This window comes from Lissotriton helveticus, chromosome 6 (assembly GCF_964261635.1).
Source record: "Lissotriton helveticus chromosome 6, aLisHel1.1, whole genome shotgun sequence".
Taxonomy (NCBI): Eukaryota; Metazoa; Chordata; class Amphibia; order Caudata; family Salamandridae; genus Lissotriton; species Lissotriton helveticus.
This window is the reverse complement of record NC_136067.1, coordinates 1552967002-1552986943: the sequence shown is the minus strand read 5'-3', so window position 1 is coordinate 1552986943 and position 19942 is coordinate 1552967002. Positions and strand designations below refer to the sequence as shown.

The 19942-nt window shown below is 43.4% G+C and overlaps 1 protein-coding gene across 1 annotated transcript in view; it reads right to left on the bottom strand.

Annotated features, from left to right (window-relative positions):
- Positions 1–735: 735 nt before the first annotated feature.
- The window catches only part of ARFGEF3 (ARFGEF family member 3), a 505700-nt gene continuing 486493 nt past the window's right edge, over positions 736–19942 (bottom strand). Inside the window, exons 34-35 of the mRNA XM_078649342.1 lie at positions 13117–14332; positions 736–4694 (exon numbers count right to left, since the gene is read on the bottom strand). Coding sequence (XP_078505468.1) covers positions 4503–4694; positions 13117–14332 — 1408 coding nt within the window. The 3' untranslated portion in view covers positions 736–4502. The remainder of the gene's footprint in view (positions 4695–13116; positions 14333–19942) is intronic.

Sequence of the window (19942 nt, the reverse complement as noted above, 5' to 3'; positions counted from 1 at the left end):
AAAACCCTGTGATTCTGGGCATATCACTTAATCTCCCCGTGCCTAAAATGAAAGTGTGTCCTCATGTAACGTAACTGGTGCTATGTAAAGCGCTGTGATAACTGATTCGGTTCGGTTCTAGTTCGCGCTATATAAAACTCTGCAAAAAAATAAATAAAAAATGTGTACTTCTGAAGCAGAGTCTGTTGGATGTGGAATTTCTTTATCTCTAAGATGCCATACTCTTGTTGCTTAATTTTGAACATAGAGGTCATACAAAATGCTAATAAAGGGAATGTTAAAAAAAGGACTAAAGTGTATTCCTCAACTAAGACACCTACACACTTTGAGAACCAGGTCGATAAGTTCATGGGAAAAAGGAGGGGAAGGAGTCTACATCTCTAGTGCCTCCTGCTGGCTGGCTAGAGAACAGCCCTGGATGGGCGTAAGTCATTAGCTTGTTCAGGCCTAAGGAAGTTCACAAGGTGCTCCAAAGATGGGTAAAAACAGGTACAATGCAGACACTGGAACACAAGGAATCAGGATGGAAAGCGCAAAAGCTACAAAACAGCTTGGACGTCCATGTGGAAAAAACATTAGCGTATTAATAGTACCACGATATTGTGCAATCCTCCTGCTAACCCTAAGTGCACATTACAAGTTACTAATGAAATAGAATCACTAAGCTGAGTTTTTAAATTACAAAGTGTGAACGGTACTACACTGTCTCACCAATAGCTCCCTAGCACTTCATATGTCGCAGGTTGTGGGTTCATGAATGCCATCACCATGCCCTATTTTTTTTAAATGCATGTAAATGAAATGATCGTTTTCCTGAAAATCTGAAAAGGTACCGGGTCTCGTCGACCATCGATGCACACCCCATTCTTACTCCTATTGATCTCACATAGTGTTCGCACTTTGCATCTCCTATAAGGTTACATAATAACTTTTTAATTTCAAATTGAACCATTGACTGCATCTGCTCTGTATTTAAACACTTCTTTCTTTCTTTGGCAGAATACTTTGTGATCACTTAACATCTGAACAGATACATAATGAAATGTTTTCCCTTGTATATAATTTAAATATATAATTGCTGCCTTTTTCATACGCTAGCCTGGCTTACAATACACAATCACAGTGAAGGTAAAAGTTACTTTGGTTACCGGTTTTCTGATGGATTCTATAGTTTTCTGATCTTTTGAAATGTTCTTCTGGTACAAAAATGGTTCTGGAACATTTTTGTAAATGCAGTCGTGGCACTAGGTGGCGCCGCAGTAATTAGGTATCTTAGAACAACTCTGGCAACACTACCTAACGCAGTACACAATGAAGGCAGAATCTTCCAAACAACATTCCCTTCCACTGTCTCCTCTCAAAGGCAATTTGTGACCTATCATGTTTGCCAGAGCCACAGAAACTAGAAAAACCGCAATACACAACCACAAATAACCGAAGGTAAGTAATCGGGCTTCAGACTAATAAACTTTCACTTATATTTCTATTTTTTTTTTTAAGTCTCCCATGTGAAGAAGAACTTGAGGGAGACTAAAAAAACAAGCATCTGCAATGCAATACGTCTCGCATTTACGAGAGTTTGAGCTACTGGCATTGTAAATGACAGTCCCTTTTATTTATGTGTTGTTTTTAAAACAGATAAATAAAAGGCATTGTCATTTACAATGCCAATAGCTTAAACTCTCGTAAATACGAGACCTATTGCATTGCAAATGCGTTCAGCGCCTGTGCTATAAAGATTTTTTTAAAGCATTAGGAGAGAGCATGTCCTGCCTGCAACAACAGGCAGGACAAAGCTATTTGAGAAAATAGTGCTCAGAGGCTTTAATTAAAGCCTACAGAGTACCAACACACGTAACAGGGTGTGTCCTCATGGATGGTTACAAAATGAGACAAGGCAGTACTAAGGAGGGACTTCTAAGTCTATTGACCAATGAAAAGCCACAGTTTACAGTGCACAATGACAGAAGCCAATAAAAAATATGGGTGAAGAGTGGGCCGAGCTTCAAGTCCATACCTGACTACAGCATGCCTCGCAGAGCAGCGCATGCGATGCCCAGGCTCGACCTAAAAAAAGCAACTGAAAACTCTAGACAGACACCTCAAATGAGATCACGTTTCTTGAATTGGAGTAGTCAAAACATATGTCAACTTGACAACAGACCCAAATTAGGACATGCCCGTAGCAATGCCAAGGTAGCAACTCAAGCGGACGTTTCAAATGTAATGTGAAAACCTCCAGAGGTGTTTCACTGACCAAAGTTCTCAAACTGGTGCACAAAAAAATCAACCTTATTGGCATCTATTTAGGAGGAAAAAACGAAGATTTCCCTTTGGGTCTAACAGAACCTTTCCACCATTTTGGAAGTAGAGAGATGGGGAAATGCATGACGTTACATCTTCTCTGTCAGAGTGCACCCAGAAGGACATAAAAGAAGAGTATGACTGTTGTAGTCACTTGTTCCGGGTGAAAAACAGCATACATCTGATAAGTACAAATGGCATTCTATTCAATAACTCAACTGACAGAAAAAAACAGCCTTACATTAAAATAATTTCAGGCACAGGTTTAAAAGGGGAACACAAGCCAATTAAGGACCAGATAAAAATACCATATGGCTAGAGTAAACAAGGTTTCAGAGGAACAATATTCATCCACCCTTTCACTGCCTAGATAACTAGGCGTCTTGCAATAAGACTATAGTTCAGGCGTCCTCTTAATGGATGCCAAAAATAAACCCCCAAGAAGCAGGAGTGGGGCAAGGCATTAGGTCTTCTCCCTTGGAACTGCAGCTATTACCCTTTAACTGGTATGAGTCCCCTTAAACTTTGCATATGCACCAGATCCATTTCAATACATTATGTGGTAGATCAGTTTGTTTTTCCCTCCTCTTTGCACAGGGAAACCCCGGTGAACCTAATTTCCATAAACCTGCATGTTCACCATCTTCTGAGGTCCAAATGCAAGATAAGCCCCACACTGGTAAGATTACAATCAATGTCATGAAAAGCATTCTATTTGCTTAGAACCTGGAAACTGTAGGTAACAGAGGGAAGGCTTATACAAACTTTCAGTCTAAACAAAAAATACCTATGGTTTTCTGTTTGAATAAGTCCTTGATAAAAACTATTTTCATTTCTTAATGTGAGCTGTTTTGAGAACTGTGAGAACACGCCCGTAAGGTAGGCTTCAGATAGCCAAGAGCTGTTGGATCGTGTCCACACGCCTATCCTATGTATGAAATTAAGCCCGTCCTGCTCACAGAACCCACTTGTGACCGGTTTTTGCCAACACAATGGGACGGTAACCACCAACAGCACCTGTACTAGCTATGAGAGTCATACGCCCTTACCTAATATTTGTACTGCTTGCAAGGGTCAGCCCCAAATTTTAGTAGTAAGCATTACTGAATGAAAATCAAAAGGAGATCTTATTGAAAACGGCCAGAAATCCCAAGTACTTCCAATGGGAGTGGGGCATCAAAAGGAACTAGCATTAGTGGTATAGGCAGTGTCTTTAGTGTACTGGGATTTGCAGCATGATTCCTGGCCACAGAGGAGCTCTGTCTTTTCTCTTCTCCCCACCTGCAATTTCAAGATTTTCCAAATCTAATCCGTCTTCTGGTTTAGACTTAAAAAGCGAGGAATCGATGCTATGCATTAATTTGAAAAATATAAGCCATGGGACACAGGTATCCAATTGAGATTCTTATGGATATTGTTAACGTCTGGGGGCTCTTACGCCATTAAAGAAAAACAGTTAGATCTCGGAAAATGGTGATAAGCAGAGACGCTTCAGAAAATGATAGAAACTCTTGAGATCTGTCCATTGACTAGCATATTAGGTGTCGGGTATTTAAATCGGACTACCTGCACATGCACATAAAGGAGATTTAGTCTGGAGTGTGGGTGTTACAAATAATCAATTCGTCAACCAATCATACTTCTCAGTGAGACCTCAACACAGAGGCCCACCCCCAAAGAAGTCTTTTGTCTGTTTTTATTTTGCGCAGAAAAGGTTACCGCCCCAAAAGCAGAATGCGTGCTACCCCACAAATATCAATTAGCAATAGGCTGTAGATTTCAAGTGACATGTAGAGCTAGGGACAGCTCTTACCATATAGCACATATATACACATATAGCAAGGGCACAGGGTACATAGTACATACAAAGAGAGGGTTGTCCATCACTCTTGTGTAGCGGCAACTAGAAGCGGTGTGGCCTTACTGGCTGCCTGTTTCCTATATCCTTCATTTTCTTTTGAAAGCAAGGACTACAAAAGGAAATGCACTTGCTTGGCATACAGAGTGATCCACACCAGCCCAAAATGACACAAATAAACTGTCATCCTTTCTTCAGTATGGTGCTGTTTTAGAATTCACAAACTCCAAAGACTCGACTGTACTCATGTCTTCTCCCCTGCAAGACAACACACAAATCTGGCGGTGTCGAGTTTGGTGCTGGAATGGTGTCTTCAGAATGTTCCGTACGTCCCCACCTTCTACACCATGATTTCATAGAGCCGGCCCACTCTGCCTAGCCACTCCCTCACAGCCTGACGCACGCGGATGTCCGTCACATGACATGTCAGCTGGCTGACGCATGGGAACACAGCAGGCTGGAGGGCGGAGAAAGTCTGGTCTGGCAGCATCTGAATCTGGTTGAGGACAGTAAGGATCATATTGGTCCAGGCCTAAAGAAATAAAAACAGGGAGTGCAAATGTAACTACAGGCTTATAAACAATGGAAAAGTAAAACCACAAATATATGAAAATAAACATCAGACTGTACCCTATGCATGTGCAAAAAAATCAGTTCTCACACAATGGAAGACTATACTCTATCCATTTACACTTAAATTATAGTAATACAAATCAATGCAAGGTTTTAATTGGGAAGAAAAAAGTGGAGGGGTCTCTTAAAGGGGTGTGGTCTATGTAACTAAGGGTTGGCTTAAACATGTATACAACATTTCTATGATTTCCCCAGTGTGCCTGGTATTTTGGTTCCTCTCTGAGCTTTCTGTTATTGCATCCAAATATGTAACACAACTGACATTTGTCTAAAACAGCCAAACTATTTGCTTAGTCAATGGTTGTTAGTGGTTGAAGCTAAATGAGTAACACAAAATAAGTTTGTTTTAAATAATTAATATTGAAAATTGTTCAATTCTGAAAGTGTGAGATTATAAATTAAATATTATTGGGAGTGGAGTAACGCCAAAAGATGGGGCCTTCCTACAGAATGTGATTAGGTGCCCCTGAGTCTCCCATATCTCACGGAAATTAATTAAACTTGGGCTGAATGGGGCCCCCTTGAAGATGTGAGGGCCCCTTGAAGGGTTGGGTGCGTTCTTGCACCGCAGTGACAGAAAGGGCCTGCATTAACTCCTGCTGCAAGAGGTAGTGGTCTTCATAGTGTCTCAATCATCCCTGACAACCTCACATCATTAGACATATTTGACCTTTGTCTCTCATCTCCTCCATCCAGATTCAATTTAAAGAATCGGAAACTGTGAAAAATAACGAGTCAGAATTTGCAATTTCTTAAATGGAATGTGCAAAATTAATTTGTTAGAAGTGGATGCAATTAGTGCACCAACTTCTAACAAATCCATTTTGAGAACTGATCTATGTATTAATGAATTGCTTGGCCGCCATCAACCAGTGACCCACAAGGATTCTCTTCGATGGATATTGCTACATGTTTTAGTTCTCTGAGACCTAATATCACCTTCACTGTTCAGAAATAGGGTACCCTGTTATCTCTTTAATAGGGTTCAGCGCGTCTTTCTAAAAAGTGCAATTTTTTGGGGGCACGTCCACTGTATATGGGCTACATAGCCGTCAACTGATCCACATGTCCAGCATTTTCTGTCACCCCTAGGTATATCACCTGCAATCGTTTAAGTTCCTATAAAATATACGCTTGCGACAGCCCAGCTTGTTCAGCTGGAGTCCCAGGCGGCGCAGCTCGAAGCAGCTCAACTCACTAGCTACGCGAAGGATTCCTCCCACCAACTAGCGGTGGTATGCGAGGAGATCAGTTGGATCTCGTTCGGATCCACTAAGATGGTTTGGCGTTCATCGGTTGCTCGTATTTATGGGTGGGGTGACAAGAATGGCATGCTCCTCCACAACCTGGTGTCTTACCCCATAGTTAACCGTATTATTCCGGAGGTCCGCTCGAACATCTGGACCCTCCAAGTGACGTCCTCAGCCATCGCACAAACCTTTGCTGCCTACTACGCGACCCTCTACACCGCTCGTCCCCCGGGAGCTTCGCTGGCTGACTGGCTGGACGGGACTGGTACCCAAATGCCGTGTCTCTCTCCGGAGACTGCGGAGGCCTTGGACCGCCCCTTCACTCTGGAGGAAGTCCAGGACGCCATCGTGCTCTTACACCCCGGTAAAATGCCAGGTCCCGATGGGTACCCCCAGGAATACTACGCGGCTTTTCGTGATATCTTAGCCCCCCATTTGGTGGATCTTTTCCGCCATGTAGCAGAGACAGGATCATTCCCGCCCGAGTCGGATGTCGCCACGATCGTGGTTATTCCGAAGACGCAGCCGCCCTCCCTGAACTGTGCGGATTACCACCTGATCTCGCTGATCAACACAGAGATCAAGGTCTTCGCCGTGGTATTGGCTCAGAGACTTCAGCCCCTCCTGCAGGACCTTGTCCACCCTGACCAGTGCGGGTTCATGCCTGCCAGGGGCACTCGCCACTGTATTCGTCGGCTCTACTTGGTGCTGGCCCACCGGAAGCGCCTAGCCCCGTAATTGGCATTGCTCTTCGTAGACTTTGAGAAGGCTTTTGATACAGTGAATTAGGAGTATCTGCAAGATGTGCTGGACAGGATTGGAGTCGGTCCCTCATTCCGCCATCTGATCCGAGTTTTATATAATAACCCCAGAGCCCGAGTACCCATTAATGGGGAACTCTCTGAAGCATTCCCGATCCGGCGAGGTACGTGACAGGGGTGTCCACTCTCGCCACTCTTATTTGCGCTGGAACCCCTGGTGGCCCTTATCCGACAAGACCCACTTATTCAAGGCTGGGCCTGGGACTCGAGCCAGGTAGATAAGATAGCCTTATATGCAGACGATGTTCTGCTTTACTTGGCAGACCCGGATAGCTCTGGCCCCAGATGCATGGCGGCGCTAGCCGCCTTTGAGCGGGTCTCCGGACTCCGCCTTAATCCGGCGAAGTCAACTTTGATCCCCCTACATCTCTCCAGAGACTGCTATGACTGGCAGTCGGACATCCCCCTTAGAATACACTCTGTCAAATACCTTGGCGTCTGGATAGCTCTCCTGCAGGAACTTGAATGGGCTTTAAATGTCACGCCTTTGGTTGTCCGGATGAAGGCGGATCTTAAGAGGTGGCAAAACCTTCCCCTTAACCCTCTGGGCAGGAGTGTCCTCTTCAAAATAATGATTCTCCCCCGTTTTCTTTACATACTGCAAAACACTACTATCTAGCACCCTGGTAGTTGGTTCCGCGAGCTGGACGGTGTCCTCACCTGGTCTCTCTCGGGGGGGGGGGGGGGGGGGGGAGAAGACCACGTCTATCCTTGGCGCACTGTCGTATTCCCCCCTTTGATGGAGGTATGGGGGTCACCAATCTCCACCTCTATTACCTGGCCACGAAACTCATTGTCATTCATGATTGGTATGCGTGCAGCTGGTCCGACCCGGCATACCGAGTGGAACTCAGCGCGTCGGACTTCCCACGGATCCAGGCGTTTATGTATGGTAGCCCAGTGCCACAGGCCCTACCTTCGGTCACCGGGACGGTGTTTCTGGCCTGGCGTGCGGCTCTCCGCCACGTGCGGTGGGACCGGAAACTCACTCGGCAGACGCCACTTTGGCACGGGTCCTGGATGCAAGAGGTTTCGTCTCTGCAGGGGTTCCGACGATGGGACCTCATTGGAGTTTCAGTGCTCGGAGATGTATGGTGGGGGACCACATTTGCTCCTTTGCGGACCTGCAGCAGCACCATGCTCTTCCACACTCCCAACACTACAAATACCTACAACTTAGTCACGCCCTTCTTACACATGTCTCGCCACCTATTTCCCTCCCAGAGTTCTGCCTGCTGGAGGCCCAGTTGATGATGGGAAATTTGGGGAGGGCGGAGTGTCCCGTACTTATCGGTCCCTGGTCAATAATGGTCCCGCTTCCCTAGATCGGCTCAGGGCCTGATGGGAGGGCTGGCTGGGCCCCCTGGAAGAGGCGGATTAGAGAGATGCCCTTATAGTACCCAAAACCCTGACCATATCCTCCAAGTTGTGCCTGTTCCAACTCTATTACCTCCATGCAGCATATCTTACGCGACCCGTCTATTCCAGGCCCGACTGAAATCCTCTCCGGCATGTGCGTGTTGTGCCTCCGCCCCAGCCGATTTCTACCACGTGGTATGGTGCTGTCCAGCACTGGCGCCGTTTTGGGGGGAGGGGGTGTGTGGAGCTTGAGGTCACGCAGGCCCAAGGATGGGAGGTCCCCCATGATCCGCTGCGTATTCTGTTGGGGGTGTTTGATGGCTTGGATGGTTCTAGGGTGGACAAGGGCCTGTTGGGGACAGCTGTGGTGGTGGCCAAGAGAGATATAGCGGCCCACTGGTCCCAGGCCACGGCGCCTTCCGTAAAAGTTTGGAGGAGAGGAGTGGACTGGTGTGGGATACAGGAGGAGGCCCTATTCGAGGCCCAGGGGTGCCCGGACTTATTCAGTAAAGGGTGGGGTAAATGGTTCAATATGCTTACACTCTGATGATCTGCATTTTCCTTAGTTTATTTCAAGTACAACTGTACCCACTGTATGGTCTGTCAGATGTGCTCTGTTGGACCGCCTTTTCTTTGTCAACTGTATGCACTGTTATGTTTATCCTGATGATTGAACTGCAACCAATGCATTTATATGTTGTGAGGAAAAATTTAAATAAAAATTGATTATCAAAAAAAAAACATACGCTTGCAGCATTGTTCTTTATGCTGGACAATTTCACAGTTTCTTACTATGTTCTCCCAAAGTGTATACCCTTCCTCCTCGCCAATCTTCCTGCTCCCAGGATGTCAGGTATCTCCAGTTACCATGTTTCACCTTCTTTTAATTGTTTATAAATATTTTAGATTGCCCACCTAGGAGAGGTGCACCTGATCACTGTCTCAAAGGCTGATAATTCTGTTGTTGCCTCTTTGTTGCTTTGTTACTATACCCAGTGTTTTAATTGAGCACAGACTGTCTGCCTCTGTCAGATTAAACTCTTGCTTGCATTATCTGATATATCTCCACTTTTCACTAGAAGACAGGTGTCGTATAGTGCAGCATTCTCACCCTTTTCTAGTTTGAAAATGCCTCACTGAGAAGGAATTACAGTTTTTTGTTATCAAACTGGAGTGACTGGTGATAGATGAGTAGTAAGTCCCAGTTTTTAAGCTATAGAGTTCCAAGTAATCAACACTGTGTGTGTAATGGCACTGGCATGTTTATATGGATTTCTAATCTCAGCACCCACAGTGTCTGTCCTGCCTACCACTGCATGGTCAATAAGAGCCTAATTTTTTTAATCTTTTTCGCTGGATGTCCACAATTGTCGGAGTCTTAGGTGGGCAGCCTGATATCTCGAGAGGTCTGGACTAGCCTGGCTGCCCACCTGCCAACTTGAGGATCAAGCTCACAGTGTGAGGAGGAGACGGGGCCTTCAAAGAGGTGGAACCTAGTGCCAAGAAGTACCTACGAGGCACTTTTGAACTCCACTCCATCCCCCTCTTCCCGAAAAAAAAAGCAGCTTGCTGAGGCAGGTGCCGATGTCCTCGAGTGTTTTCACACCCCTTAATGGACGTTGGCAGTTCAAAGCCTTGGTAAAAGTGCTGGAAAACCACTATTTACAGTGGTTTTCTGCTCGTTTTCCCTGCCACAGTGTGATATCGGCTCCTCACCGGGAGACTGGGTGATGGGAGCCGATATCGTTTGTCACACAGTGGCAATATGTGAGTTGGCAGGCATGGCTTAGGTCTCAATGCCATCATGATTGTCTCAGACACCCTTGTCCTATTGGCCCCCCTGCCACAGAAAGAGTGCAGTATTGTTATTTCATTGTTATTTCATGTTTGAGAATTGAAAAGAGGAGTGCCTGAAAGAGATATAGAAGCCTGGGCAGAACATTCATCTGTATTATCTCGAGCTAATACATTCATCTTTAGTGTGGCTAAGAGACACAACCAAAACAAGAACCTCTGCTGGACTTCTGTAACCCTGAATAGCTGAGTGAGTATATTTTTCCACTCATTGGAATAATTTTCATAATACATTTTACATGGCCTAATATTCACCACCTGCATGCCATGTTTACACTGGGTGCTGTGAGAGTATTTTGTTTTAATTGTGAAGACATAAGACACAAGCCCAGAATTGGTCTTTTTATATTTTGAAGGAATAGGGGATAAATGATATTAATTCCAATGCAACATTATGAGTCATTATTGATAAACAATTAGTAGACCTCATTTGCTGTGAACGCAGGATCAACACAGAAACCTTAACACTTCCAATGTTTTAATCTATTTTATTTTACTTTTTCCCCTTTTGTCACCAACACATACTCACACACCACATCAAACTACTACCTGACACATGCAGCAACGTAGGCTTTTCCGATTCCTTAATTGCGATTATTAAGGAATCGCAATTAAGGAATCGTAAAAGCCTATGCATGTAGGAATCGCTATAAAAATTGCGATTCCTACACATTCCTTAATTGCGACTCGCAAATTGCTAGTCACAATTAAGGAATGCTGTCCGAGGCCCATAGAAATGAATTGGAGATTGCATGAGCAATTTGCGAGTACCAGTAGGTACTCGCAAATTGCTCATGCAATTTCAAGGGTGCAAGGGTGTCAAAATGACACCCTGTTGCACCCCTGAAATTGATCTGTGCACATATGTTGCACACACACATGACCGAAGGGCATGTGTGTGTGTGCAACATGAACCTTTGAAAAATGCACAAACGTGCATTTTCAAAGGTTTTTGCAAATTACCATGAAGTTCAACTTAAATATTGGTTGAAACATGTTGACCAGCTAGCTAATGGATACAAGCAAATGCTTCCATCCTCAGTGCCTGCCACTAAGTTTCAAAGATGTCGAAGGAAATCAACATAACAATTAATATAAGGTCTACCACTAGGTAATTGTGTCTATAGTTACGCAGGTGCTTTATCATTCTTTCAAAACTGGCAAATCTATGATAGTGAAAATGGAGAAGGGCCTGTAAAACAAGAAACTAAACACCTCAGAAGTCTCTTGACTCGAGCCCCTATTTAGGAGACCACCATGGAAAAATATCTCATCCACGGTGAGAAACAAACTTGGTGATGAAGCATGACACTTACGTGGATTAGGGTTTTACATCCTTCACTGAAGAAATCGAATCCGACTAACCAGGCTCGACTGCTATAAATTCGGCCTAGGCGTTAAATTCCGTTCCGCTCGCGAAATTTGCGGAATTTGGGTAATTTCGCATTCTGCGGAGAACGCGGAGTTGCAAAGAATTCCGCAATCCGTGGCTTTGCTGAATTTTTTGCTTGTTCGCGCTTTCAAAATGCGTGTTCGCAAGATATTTCCCGCCGAGCCCGCAAACAGCATACGCGAACAGGAAAAAAGCATCACGAACGGGCAGAACAAGCAATTCCGCATGTTCACAGAACTCTGCGCGTGTTCACGAAGATTTTTTACCATTTTGCGTAGGTTTGCTTATCGCGACTACGTAAATTTGGCCCACCCCTAAAATGTAATATGAAAAAAAATCAATACTAGTTTCACTCTGAAATAAGGTCTCTTACACCTTTAGTATGCTGTCAGTAACAGTAGGGATGTTGTACAGCTAGACTGATACATTTTGATTATTAGCCATTGATTATACCCCATCGTTCACTGATACATCAGAGTCCAAGATACAAGGTGTTTCTTTTCAATACAGCCGCGTAATATGTAAAATGTGTAATTGTCTGGTGGAGTGGTTGTAGACCTCTCTTTGAGAACTGCCCCACTGGAAAAGTTTAAGCCACTTTGCACCTGCAGGTCTTGAATTGTTTGAGTATTGTATATTATTAACCCCATGCTCAACATACTTCTCTCCATTCTCAGAGCAATAAACTCACTACTTGTTCTGACTCGGAAGCTGAATTCTGCTCTGCTTCATTTTTGTAGATTCTCAAGTCTAACTACGTCTCAGATGCGACTGAACACAATATCAGGGATGCTGCAGAAGTCTTTTGCCCTTTGCAGAGACATTAAGACTCCAGTCTGTAATGCAAGTGCTTGCTTGGAAACGATACTAAACATATATTTTAATTGGTCAGACGACTGTGCATCACTAGATTAATTTGATTTAAATCTCATATTATTTGCAAAGGTCCAGTAATCTGGCTTCTCTTGGAGTTTTATTTTGCAGTTAACGAGCCTCCTTCATCAATTTTGTGTCATCAGCAAATTTTATAACAATGATGTTCATTAACGTATCTACAATATATATCCATATTTTATTATAACATTAAGCGTGGTACTAACCCCTGAGATATTCCATGCATTACCCTTCCAGAATCTGCATCTACTTCTTTAACTATAAATCAATTAACAATTATTGTTTAGTACCACAATGCTATTATGGATGAGTTGGGAGAGCATTTCAGTACCACGTCTACAATATACTCAAGCTATTTGGCGGACAACCTATAATATACCCTAGTCTACAAAAAAAATATCATTATCAAGACTTCAGATCCAAATCTGGTACTAAGATTTGAAAAGTCATTAAAGTCACCCAATATGCCATATTTTCGACCACTGGCAGAGATAGCGTTAAGGATTTAAAGATGGACTCAGGTTTATTAAAGCATGCCAGCAAGCTTTTTGTGCATGTATAAATTTACTCTCAATAGGATGATGTGAGAGTTGGATGCAGATCCTTAAAGGGCTTCTTAACTTGCTCAACATATGAAGCCTGTCTTAACCAAGGGAATGCTATTTAGAACAACAGCTTATCCTATCCCGTCTCTTTAAACATTAAAGACACACTTGTTCTTCCATACCATTATTTAAGAAGATGCCATACCATTATCTGCGCCTCTGCATCCCGTACAGAAATGTTCATAGTGCTGACTGTTGAACCTGAACGAGACCTCTTGCCTTGTCGCAATATTTCGGGACCTGCGCTGAAGGAGTGCCTCATTTGAGTTTGGTCACCAAGATGCTGAGGTCGCTGAAGCATGGGTGAATCTTGGCCCCTTGAGCCCAACATGTCTCCCTTCTTATCTATCTTGGAATCTTTGACAAACGTATTCAAGTTATGCTGCTGCTTTCGTTTCTTGTACTCGGTCATGAGCTTCGATATGGTTTTGTCAGTGGCTATCGTGTAGATCTTATTGCCAGCACTCTCCCACCATTCCTTCTTCTTGCCTTGCTCCTTGGCCTCCAGTTTAGGGCTTGGTGGCATTTCCTCTCCTATGACCCCCAGAGGGGTCATATTTTCTGTAAAGTGATCCTTGTATTGAAGTCTATCGTCTTCTGATGGTGTATTCTTACCAGACAACCCTCCGGTGGATGGGGTGGAGGATTCTGACTGGAAAGATGGCAGGATGAAAAATGGATCACCTCGAAAAAGGGGGGGTTCCTCGGCACTGCTCTCCAGGTCGAGATGCATTTGTATATAATTATTACACAGCTCCATGATCAGTTTATGAAGTCTTTTGACCAGCCACGCCCAGTCTGCATTGCTGACTGGCTGAACGCTTAGAGATGGTATTCTGGTTCTCCACTGCCTTTTCTCTTTCCCTCTTGGCGGACTCACCTGAGCAGTTTCTTCAAAAATATCTTCATCCTCTGAAGAGCACTGCTGAGAAGAATCTGTACTGTGTTCTTCATCCTCAAAGAGGATCTTCTTGACTTGCTCACCTGTGATGTGCTCCTGATTGGTGAGGAGGGCACATACGAGAGCCTGGAAATAAATGTTGAAGCTCATTGCAGATTGGCGGTAGAGGTTGGCAGCTCCGCCAATGCCAGAGACCTTCATCAGAAGGCACTTTAGGCCAGGTCGAGTATCAAACTCTTGGGCGGTCCGGTATGAGTCTAGAAGTAGATCAAAGATGACAGCAAGATTCTGCATCGATATGTATCTGAGGAAACCAGCAGGTCTTGCTTCTGGCACAGTAGTTGTCTTTTCATCCATTTGTACGGGTCCTTTGACAAACTCTTCCAATAGGACATCATACAAATTCTGAAGAAGTACTTGGTGAGACAGCAAACTGACAACAATGGTCCTAAAAGGGATGCTTTAAGAAAGAAACAATATGTAAGTGTAAATAAGTTTATGAACGTTACAGTTAACAACACACGTAAAAAAATAAGCAAACTATATAAGTTTTAATAGGTCTATGGATCTTAGTAAAATAATAAGTCTATGGATCTTAGTAAAATACTTTAGAAACATGTTTAACCTGTTGAAATCATACACAATTCAGCATAGTCAAATGATGTATTCTATGTCTGTGAAATCCAGCAATACCTATCTGATTTGTTGTTTTGAATAAACTGTTCTAGAAACATTCCAACTAAATGTTTGTTTAATCAATCATTACACACCGTTTAAGTGACAATCTCAGTGATGCGTATCAATAGGGATAGCTATTCTGCGCACTATAATTAAGACTCTGAATAGCATAATGTCAAAAGGACAAAGCACTTTCCTTAATTACATTTTTTGTGATAGCTGTGTCTTAAACAAGGGCATACTTAAGTCAAAAAATCTTTAAATCATGGTGATAACCTTCTCAGATGACAAGATCTCAGAGTCATTTCACAGACTAATGAAAGGAAAAGAACTACACATTGTACAAGTCTGTTCAATTCTTTATCAGAAACGCCCTTACTAAACACAGCTTTCACAGCACATACAATAAAATAAAATTAGGTGACACAAATAAAATAGTAAAACAAAGTTAAGGTAGACTGAATTAATTAAAAAGAGACGGTAGAATGTTAACAACCAAGGATTTGGAAAATAAGACGTGGGAGGTGAAGGAGGGAGTGGGCCAATAAAGACCTCGAGAAGGATGGACTGAGGAGTGACATTTGTTGCTAGAGAAAAATGTTCTACTTTACTATGACCCTTTTTAATATCACCACTTGGCTTGAAAAGTTGTTGGCCTACACTGTAGATGGTAATGTATCACAGTGGGGAGATGGGGACAGAGCTGCTCCAAGGCAGGCAGCTTTCCATGGCGCTTCAGTATGGCTCTCACTCTGAGGATCGGAGTGGTAGCCTGGGACAAGAGATGAGTGGGGTCTAGGCCGCTAGAGCTGGTGGAGGGGCCAGGACATGGAATAGTCCAGCCCTGGGCCTCGGATCTCTATTTCTAACTCTGAAACACTGAAAGGTGACTTCTCCCCCGCCGCTGCTGCAGAGAGGAGATTCAAGATGGAGCCTTGGCTCCTTGGGCAGAGCCAGTGAAGGGCAGGATTATGCAGTGACCTGCAATCAGAGAGCCTGATTGCAAACAGAGGACACAGAAGGGACCTGAGGACCCACATAGGCCTGGTGTTGTGGGCAATATGCCCGTTTCTCTCCACCTGGTATAGCAACATGGTGAGCCCAGGGGGAGGCAAGAAGAGCTCAAGTGGGACCATAGGGCATGGAGCGGCCTCCAGTTGATAACAGATGCCTGCCACCACGAGGGGTCGTAGAGGTATAGCTGCTCGGTTGCCTGATTCTGCCCTTCTCAGGAGAGGTTGGATTTGGTGGGCTTTTGCTATCATGCTCCCTAAAGAGATGAAACCAAAGACTGCCAAATGAGAAAAAAACCTTTTTTGACACAAGCCATGCGGTGCAGCTCAAAGCGGACTGGCGAGAACGTTGACAGGGCCGGAATGACTACCGGGCAGTTTGGAATGCTGTCGATCTGGGGGCTGACTTCATTGCAGTGGGGGCTGATTTCGTTCATTGAGACCTACGTGTGCTTCAAAATAATGAAAACAAAACAAATTTCATTTAGTACACGCAGATCCCCATGAACGAAATCAGCCCCCAGCTCAGCAGCATTCCAAACTGACCGGTAGCCAGTCCGGCCCTGAACGTTGACCTAAAAAATGCACAGAGTAAAAACATGTGCTCTGAAAAATCATAACAATTATAAAGACAGTGATGTCAGACATTACTTGCCGTGCAGTATAAAAGAATGAACAGAAGATGATGCGACTTGCAGAGGATGTAAAGAAAGTATTGTGCATTAAGCGATGTGCGGTGCCTCACCTGGCCTATTTATAACTGCCAAGGCAAAGCCTGTAATATTTATTAAGGAAGAGAACTTTATATAAAAGGTGTGGGCTGTGCCTTACCCACTGTACACGGCTACCCTAGCACATTAAAGATATAGAGGCATTAGAATTTTGGGGTAACACTGTACAAAACATACTACATTCAAAACAGACAGCCCTTACCCCAGCTTCCTGTGTAAAAGTGCAGCGTTAGTGAAAGAGCAAAAGAAAACAGAAACTGTTGCAGCAGAATAAGACAAGGTTTGTACTGTGGTTACAATGTCAACATGCAAGAGATGGAGAAAGCATGCCAGATTTTGGAGAGCAAAAAAATCAGAAAAACATTAGAGTGCATTATCCTTCCATTTGTTATTCTCGTGGTAATCTGTCACTCGGGGATTGATGACAGGCAAATAATCTAGGAGTGATAATTTTAGGATCCTATTTTCAACTGTATTTTTTAATTAATTTAGTAAATTATGAAGTAAATCTTGCTTTCAATGTTGAGGTCTCGCCTACTAGAGAGTGCATGCACTGTCTGTTGTGAGACTACTGTTAGCTAACAGTTGGCTTGGTGCCCAGTAATTCCCTACCAGAGGTTGGCTTCATTGTCACTCTCATTTACTTACTTCCTATTCGTTAGCGTGTGTGGGCTTCCCTTCCTCTTCTTGTGTTTTTTCATACCCTGGAGCATGGACATATTACGTATTTCCTTCTACTGCTCCCTTTTCAGATGCTATTTTTTCTTTTTGTTTCAGCACGCTATACAGTGTTTGTGATTTCCAGGAGTCTCCCTTGTGTACTTCTCCCTCTTGGCCATGCTCCTTCGTATTGGTCTGCCGCTGCCTGTATGGGACATCCACACCATTCTCTGTGAAGCACTCGTGTGCTTATCAACCCACTCTGTTTTTTCACACTTGTGCTCCTCCTGCCTAGCTCCACGTAGAGCCTCTGTGGTCTCCCCAATGTTTATCTCTCTCTATCACGGTTTGCTTTCCCCGCCTGTCGCCTTTCCTGTTCCTTGCCACCACCTGTCCCATCCGTGTTGCTTTTATTCCCATCCGCACCGCCTGTGCTGCTTCGCCCCCCCCCCTTGTTTTGCTTCCACAGCCCTTCATGATCCCAAACACCCCCTTTCCTCTATGTTGCCAATTTTTTTCTTGACTGATACAACTATGATTGGCAACCAAAATAAAATAAAAAACCAAGTGTCATCTTGTAGGTGCATATAAGTCTGCGTGTTCCTACAAAATGACACGGCTGTTTGCATCATAGACTTTTTTTATTTTTAAAAGCCAAGCTCCCCAGCACAGCGATGCCGTACAACAAGGCTAGAGCCATTGGCGAAGCCAATAGGCCACAAAGGTGAGACCGTTTGGCTTTACCAATGCTTGTTTTGTTCTATGGTGGAACATCACTCCTACTTGCCCTTCAACTTTTCTTTTTTAATGGTTTTAATAATATTACCTAGTTTATTATTTTTGTAAATTACTTTTTTTATAGATACTTTTCAGTTACGAGGAGAGATGTCTGTCCCTCTTTCCCCTACTTTTCCCTACGATTACACCTTAGCTATACCCTTAAACCTTTAAAATTACATGTCTCTTCCCATTTTGCTCTCTCTAGTGTTTTGCTTTCCCAGTATTATTTCCCCGAGATTTTTGCAACTCAAGATTATGATACTTGACGTGCGGACAGCGTTGTTACTTCAGAGGTATTATCGACAGGGATATTCAACCCGTGGCCATACGTATGGACTGGGGTGAATGTATGACACTGTTCTGCATTCTGTCCATCAATAGTTCCTTTTGCATTTGTCACCCCGAGTGGGACGGGTATGATGGGAGTCCCGTGCTCTCCATGCCTCTGGAATCAAGCTATCCTGGCTGAAGAGGGGTGAAACCCCGAAACCGGTCCTAGGATGCTTGTTTCCAGTCCAGGGAGGACCTGGCCTGGCAGTTCGGGCTAGACTGTTCCCATTGGGCGCAGGATCAAGACTGATTTGCATATGGCTGGGTCCAAACTGGAATGGCATGGTGAGCAAAAAAAGATGGATTTCTGCGCAGATCTCTGTACTGGGGTGAATGTATGACATTGTTCTGCATTCGTCCATCAATAGTTTTTTTTGCATTCCTATGGAGAGAGCATAACATAAGGACTTATTGACGATATATCCTCTAATACAAAGAGGAGGAATCCTATCTACACAATTATTCAATTCAAGATTAAGTGGGAAAACTTCAATTTTTTATATATGGAAGCCCTGACGAAGTTCAAGTAACATAAATTGAAGGAAACGCGCTGGATGGATGTTTATAATGAAAAAAGATCAGAAAATAAAATAAAAAGGAATATCCATCATATAATTTCCTGACTTATTATTTTGGATAAGAAGATTACCGCTGCACCATTCCATATCATGTACTAATATTAAAAAAATGTATAAAATACATTTTAATTATCTATCAACTTAAGGTCAGCCCTAGGATTGAAATGACATTTAAAATACAGATGAGGGTCACTGCCAGCCCTACATCAAATGGCTCAGCTAGTCTTGCAAGATCATTTAAGCTTAACTTGACAATAATTCACCCCCTCTGTTATCAGTCATGTTGAGCTAATGCTTGTTACAGTGCACCAATGAAAATAGTGTGTAGCTCTGACATTGTTTTCTTGCATCCCACGGTGATTAGTTCTAGGTACCTATGCACCCTCCTCTTAACGTTTAGTATGACTATAGCAAACAGGAGCAGTCTTTGTCAGAGGAGAATTTATAGGAATGAAATGCACTGGTAAAGCCAATAGTTCTGCGTTTAACGTAACACAGGCAATATTAGAGCATATCACGTGGGAGAGATCTATAAGGAGCAGAGAGAAAAGGCTATAGTTGGAAAGTAGGCCCTCATGCACTTCAATGCAAGCACTCAAGGTGAGGAGGAAGGATACACCCAAACAGCCAACACTATTAGGTGAGATGGGAGACAAATTCTCCACTCGACTGAGCGTGACTGCCAAAGAAAGTCAATAGTTGAAAAGGGTGAACTCAAATCCCAGTCTTTGTGTATTGATTACAATGGGTCTGTAGGACAACTGACTTGTTAAAAACAACACCTAATAGAGAGGCCCTACTCAGTAATTGAAACAATGTAGTTTGGAGCTGCTGCAAAGAGGTTACTTTTTTTAGTGCTTGTTGGGCACTACTTCCAGCACTGTGGTTTTATGTTTTCCGTTGCTTTTAACATCTCAGGTTTGTAACTGTGAAGTTCTTACTTATTTAACTCTGTGTGCACTTTCATGATACACTAAAACGTGTGCCAAAGGGCAAATAAAATAAACCAGCGTTTTTTAATAGGTTCTCAGGCTAATGTACCAGGAGCTCAAAAAGAATGAACACTGGGATTTTAGATGAAACTCTCAGCCCATAAAGGAAGACTTTTGTTGAAAGGAGACAAAAGTATAGCTTGGATTTAGTGATCTTCCTTGTATTAGAATATTATCGACTTGCATGTGATTCAGGGCATACACTGTTTTATTTGGAGCAAAGAGATCATAGTTCTCATTTAGCTAAATAGTGTGATTGGGGTCAGATCACATAATATCTCTGCCTCCCTGTCCCTCTGTTAGAAAGG